This window comes from Lottia gigantea (genome assembly GCF_000327385.1).
Source record: "Lottia gigantea unplaced genomic scaffold LOTGIsca_94, whole genome shotgun sequence".
Classification (NCBI taxonomy): Eukaryota; Metazoa; Mollusca; class Gastropoda; family Lottiidae; genus Lottia; species Lottia gigantea.
In genome coordinates, this window is record NW_008711065.1 from 561,909 (window position 1) to 567,908 (window position 6,000).

The 6,000-nt window shown below is 32.7% G+C and overlaps 1 protein-coding gene across 1 annotated transcript in view; it reads left to right on the forward strand.

The window, feature by feature from the left end:
- Positions 1-5,701, forward strand: part of LOTGIDRAFT_134918 (hypothetical protein) — a gene marked incomplete at both ends in the record, with an annotated part of 29,606 nt that extends 23,905 nt beyond the window's left edge. Inside the window, 9 exons of the mRNA XM_009068806.1 lie at positions 39-113; positions 289-435; positions 1,083-1,217; positions 1,526-1,675; positions 4,142-4,216; positions 4,362-4,444; positions 4,699-4,859; positions 5,274-5,371; positions 5,546-5,701. Of these exons, the coding sequence (XP_009067054.1) occupies positions 39-113; positions 289-435; positions 1,083-1,217; positions 1,526-1,675; positions 4,142-4,216; positions 4,362-4,444; positions 4,699-4,859; positions 5,274-5,371; positions 5,546-5,701 (1,080 nt within the window). The remainder of the gene's footprint in view (positions 1-38; positions 114-288; positions 436-1,082; positions 1,218-1,525; positions 1,676-4,141; positions 4,217-4,361; positions 4,445-4,698; positions 4,860-5,273; positions 5,372-5,545) is intronic.
- Between the last annotated feature and the right edge of the window lie 299 nt (positions 5,702-6,000).

Sequence of the window (6,000 nt, forward strand, 5' to 3'; positions counted from 1 at the left end):
TGAATTTTGTTTTTTACGGGGTGGGTTTGATATTTTAGGGTATCCAGTTAGTGAGTGAATTAATTAATGAATATAGTTTAAAAGTTGTTAAAGCCTACATGTTGTACATTCAGGTAAGAAATTAAAATCGTCATCCTCTGCCTAGTGCTTCCGGAATTTCCCAATTTCCCAAAAATATAAGTAATATTTAACAAAATTATAGAAAACACCTCAACTATATTCAGTGTTATTCACAAAACTGTTATAAATGAAAGTCTAATCTTGGAATATTCTGTTTGTTTTTAAAAGAGCAATGCTGAAATAGCAGTTAAAGATATGTTAAAAGATATAGCCAAGGAAACAAAAGAAAGAACTGGACAAACTAGACTATATGCTGAAGACTTTATGGATAATGGTAGTAAAATAGGACTGGATGTTCAAATCAACGAAACTAATGTAAGTGTGGACTACATGGCACTGCACTACCCCCTGCCCATCACACCTACTCCCATCACCCCTGCATTCACTTGTAAGATTCCTTCGACTTTAACTTAAAGCAATACCTTCTTTTAATTATTTGTTTTCTCCGCTGATGAAACTCAAATAGAAGGAAATATAAAACACTTATCAGAGATAAAATCTGTTGCTCATTTCTCCTACAATTCTATAAAAACATTCGTTGTCAATCTGGTCTAATAACTTACAGCGTATTATCATACAGTTGTTAGCTTTCAGTGTGCCCATTTATAACAAATCAAACCAAAACTCTCATCTACTTCACTCTGTATGACAATGAAAGAACAATATATATTGTCTAGTTGTATCAAATAGATTCTAATGTTCCTGTTGATACTTTGACTAGTTGAATGAGTCTCTCTCGTCCATCATCCTTATTAACAGTCACTTTGACTAGTTGAATGAGTCTCTCTTGTCCATCATCCTTATTAACAGTCACTTTGACAAGTTGAATGAGTCTCTCTTGTCCATCATCCTTATTAACAGTCAACTAATCTGTTACTGTATATTATAATACAGAGAACAACTGCTATTTTTAAATTCATTTCTTACGCTACTGCCAATGCCTTTGTCTTTCTATATTTTAGGGAACTGCTGTATTTGATTTCTCTAAGACTGGATATGAAGTCCATGGTAACAGTAATGCTCCGAGAGCTGTAGCTCTGTCAGGATTGATATATTGTTTACGGTGTATGGTAGGACATAATGTCCCTCTCAATCAGGTAACAGCCATAATATCTCTTCAATAATTTTCATGATGCTTCATTCCATAACTGGTTCTTGATGTAATAGCCCCAATTTCAAACAAGGGGCATAGGCATTGGAATCCAATGGACCATAAAATCTGCTATCATATGACTAAAAACATTTTTGGTGAAGTCATTGATAATACCTATATCAACAGATTCAGGCCACCAAAAATCAGAAACCTTTTGGTTGTACAATGTCCTGGATCATTTAAAAACCTTAAGTCTGTGGACTGCTGGGTTCATCTGGCACCACCCCCACCAAACAGATATTTTTATTATAGGGTTGTTTAAAACCAGTCAACGTTATAACACCGAAGGGATGTTTATTGAACCCGTCCGACAACGCAGCAGTAGTCGGTGGTAACGTCACTACATCACAGAGAATAGTAGACGTCATCCTGAAGGCGTTTAATGTCTGTGCTGCTTCTCAGGTAAGATATTTTATATCGTGGTTGTGGTGTTTAAAGGGACAGGTGTGCCATATTTGGGGGTTCATTTTAATCTTGAATATATGTAAATAGTATTCAGAAGAACTAGAAATGTACTAAAATCCCTTAAAACTAGGAATTTTACTCACTATTTCTATATATGTCTTTTCTATATATCACAGAGTATCTTAAATTGACGAGTCGTCATTTTAACATTCAAACACAGGTAATTCTGGACACACAGATTTGAAGACTCAAGTTTCACCGGTGAGCTGTGAACACTATTAATCATAAGCTCAGAAAAAAAAATGCAGTCTTTGAGACTGTGATTGGTCAAAAAGTTCCTTCAAGTTCTGTAACAAGAAAAGAAACAACTTATATAATAATAATTCAATGAAATTATTAACTATATGCCTGAGTTAAACTACTTTAATTTCTTCTCTGTATTATATTCAGATTATAAACAATGGATGTTTTGTTCTTCTAATCTTTATTTGTAGAAAGGATGTAAAACTCAATTCCTTTTCTTTTAAAATAAAAACAAAAAGACTGTTCTATGTCTCGTATGTCCAGTGTTTTACACTGTATTGTGTTTGAAAATCTTGACTCTTAACTTCTTTTCTACTCTAATCCCAATCACTGTCTACCTACAAACCACTCCCTCTTTTCTCTCTTTTCTAATTCCCTCATTGTCCACTGCAAGCTGTTTTCCTTTCATTACTAATCAAAAGGGTGTAAAACTCCTATTCTTTTCATTTTCAATACACAATCTCAACAGATGTTAACATTAAAAAAATTTTTTCTCTGTTCACTCTACCATGTTTTTAGATTGTTATAATTTATGGAATATTTACTGATAAGTTTTTACGTAACTTTAAAGTAAAAATAAAAACATTAACATGACAGGCTGTACACCAGATGTTAAATTCATGTTAGACAGAAAGTTTGTTGATCTGTTCCTAGAGCATCTTCACAATGTCAAGATGTTCAAACTTCGCCTTATACCTTGACTGCAGAAGCCAACTTTCTTATTTCCCAATTTGATTGGATTGTTTGTCAGAGAATACAATCATAGCCTTTGACAGTAAAGTTGTAAACATTATGACCTTTGTTTAAAGTCTTTTTGTCGAGTTCTCTGATTGGCTGTATTAGCTAGCGTATAATATACAGTCCAATTAAATTGCTACATTTACAAACTTCCATGATACATGAAAAGTTCGTAATAGCTTGACATTGTGATACAAGGAAGTTGGTTTTTGCAGTACAAAGTTGGTAATAACTTGATATTGTGAAGATGATAACAGAGTTTCTAAGCTGTTTAATCCATTATTGTGACAATAAAAGACAAAAATAACAATATTTTTACACTAACTAGAATTATACCTATAAAGTTGAACTAATGATTTGTTTAAAACAAGAGTGTTTTTACAGATTACACTGTATATTAATATTTCTAGAGTTTTTCAGTAACTTAGTTGAATTCATTGTTCTTTTCTTGTTAAACACAAAAATAACAATATTTCAGAATTAACTAGAATTATAACCAACTAATGTCTTGAAAATAGAGCCAAATCAACAGCTCTAGACCATCTATACTAGCCAATTGATCAGGGTCGAAAAATCTGCCAGTTATGCGATGAACGTAACCTTGCTAAAACTACATGAACTATATTTTAAAGTTGTATGAATAACATAATGTTTGTATGATAACTATATTTTAGAGTTGTATGAATAACATAACGTTTGTATGATAACTATATTTTAGAGTTGTATGAATAACATAACGTTTGTATGATAACTATATTTTAAGGCTGTATGAATAACATAACGTTTGTATGATAACTATATTTTAGGGCTGTATGAATAACATAACGTTTGTATGATAACTATATTTTAGGGCTGTATGAATAACATAACGTTTGTATGATAACTATATTTTAGAGCTGTATGAATAACATAACGTTTGTATGATAACTATATTTTAGGGTTGTATGAATAACATAACATTTGTATGATAACTATATTTTAAGGCTGTATGAATAACATAACGTTTGTATGATAACTATATTTTAGAGCTGTATGAATAACTTAACGTTTGTATGATAACTATATTTTAAGGCTGTATGAATAACATAACGTTTGTATGATAACTATATTTTAGAGCTGTATGAATAACATAACGTTTGTATGATAACTATATTTTAAGGCTGTATGAATAACATAACGTTTGTATGATAACTATATTTTAGGGCTGTATGAATAACATAACGTTTGTATGATAACTATATTTTAGAGCTGTATGAATAACATAACGTTTGTATGATAACTATATTTTAGAGCTGTATGAATAACATAACGTTTGTATGATAACTATATTTTAGGGTTGTATGAATAACATAATGTTTGTATGATAACTATATTTTAGGGTTGTATGAATAACATAATGTTTGCATGATAACTATATTTTAGGGTTGTATGAATAACATAACGTTTGGAGATAAAGATGTTGGATATTATGAAACTGTAGCAGGGGGAGCTGGTGCTGTAAGTTCGAATTTTTCAGTATGAATTCAATGAATTGATGGTATCAATCTCTGACAAATACTGAAACGCAAAAACGAAAATCACTTCTGAAAATGTATATAACATCTGATATGTCATTATTGATCTATTGAATAATTATTTTCAGGGGCCGACATGGGATGGTCGGGGTGGAATACACAGTCACATGACCAACACCAGAATAACTGATGCTGAAATCATCGAGAAAAGGTAAGTGGTTGTTTCCCTTTAAGAGATGAAGTTTTTAATTGTTGATCTATATTTAAAATCTGTTATCTATACCACTGTCCACAATGCAAGTCTTGACTGGTCTCTTCCTCTGCCTCCGCCTCAAGAAGGCGGTGATTTAACCCAGCAATGCAGTATTGATGTTCACACAGTTTTTAAATTACAATAGCCATCTCTAGATATTTAGAGTAGGTTGACCAGTTTATCAGACTGAGATGATTTCTGTTTTGTTCCAGATATCCAGTGATATTGAAATGTTTTTACCTGAATCCTGGTACAGGTGGAGAGGGGCAGTACCGGGGTGGGGAAGGTGTGGTCAGAGAATTATTATTCAGACGACCTTTAACCCTATCTGTATTATCAGAACGTAGAGTCTATCAACCATATGGTATAAACGGTGGGTTCTGTTTGTACTCTTGTAGTTTTTTTTTATATATATACTGTATAATTGCGAGTATAGTGCGCAGTTTTTTAAACGGAATTAAACGCTCATTGTTTCACAACCTTTAAAACAAACCACAAACAGTCCATAATATTTTGAGAAAGGATACACCTATCTACACCTGTCGGTACTTCTCTTGTAGTGGAGGAAACCACTACTATACTACCTTTGCTCCAGATTTTGCCAATCTTTGGATAAGAGTTTTGATTGCTGGAATTGTTTAGCTTGTACGGATTTTTTTCTGTACACCAAAGTCTGATTTCTGTAACGTTTATTACTAGGCTATTTATTCTAGCTGAAATAAAAGGTTTCAGACAAGGCTCAATATCATGATATATATATTATGTGTGTTATTATATTGTATTAAAGGAGGTTTACCAGGTAAAAAAGGTGTGAATCTGATGTTTTATAAAGATGGTAGAATTGTGAACGTGGGTGGTAAAAACTCAGTAGATGTACAAGCTGGGGTATGTTCTATTATTTATACATAACAGCAAATTTATCACGTCATCGACAGGATTTATAACAGTTTGTCGACGACTTTTGTCTCGTCGGCGATCATTTTCTTCGTATGCCCGCAATCACGAGAAAAGACTCAACAGAGGAATCTAAAGTAACTTTTATTTGTTTTAAAATTACAGGACATTTTCCATCTAGAAACACCAGGAGGAGGAGGCTATGGTGAACCTAAAGACTCAAATGAACCCCAACATAAAAAACGGAGAGTAACGTCTGAACAGAAACAAGTAGAGCGTGGCAGTTTGTATTCCTATAAACTCAAACAAGAATCAGCATAACTCAAATAAATCTTGAATCATGATAGAACTATTCTGATATTCACCTGTATTAGCTATTTCAAATTTGAAGTATGTTAAAAAGGTTTGAGGTCCCTGGTCATTGATTAAATTATATGGATAGAACTTGGCCCTCGTCTGCATTAACGACGAATGATACAAAACAGTAGAGCTATCTGAAATCTGCGAAAACTTCAGTGTTTTTGTGCCTTTACGACAATCCCCTAAAAGCAATATATGTACCGGTATATCAAAAATTGATGATTCGTCTTCCTGTAATTTCTAACAGAATGGAATCGTGC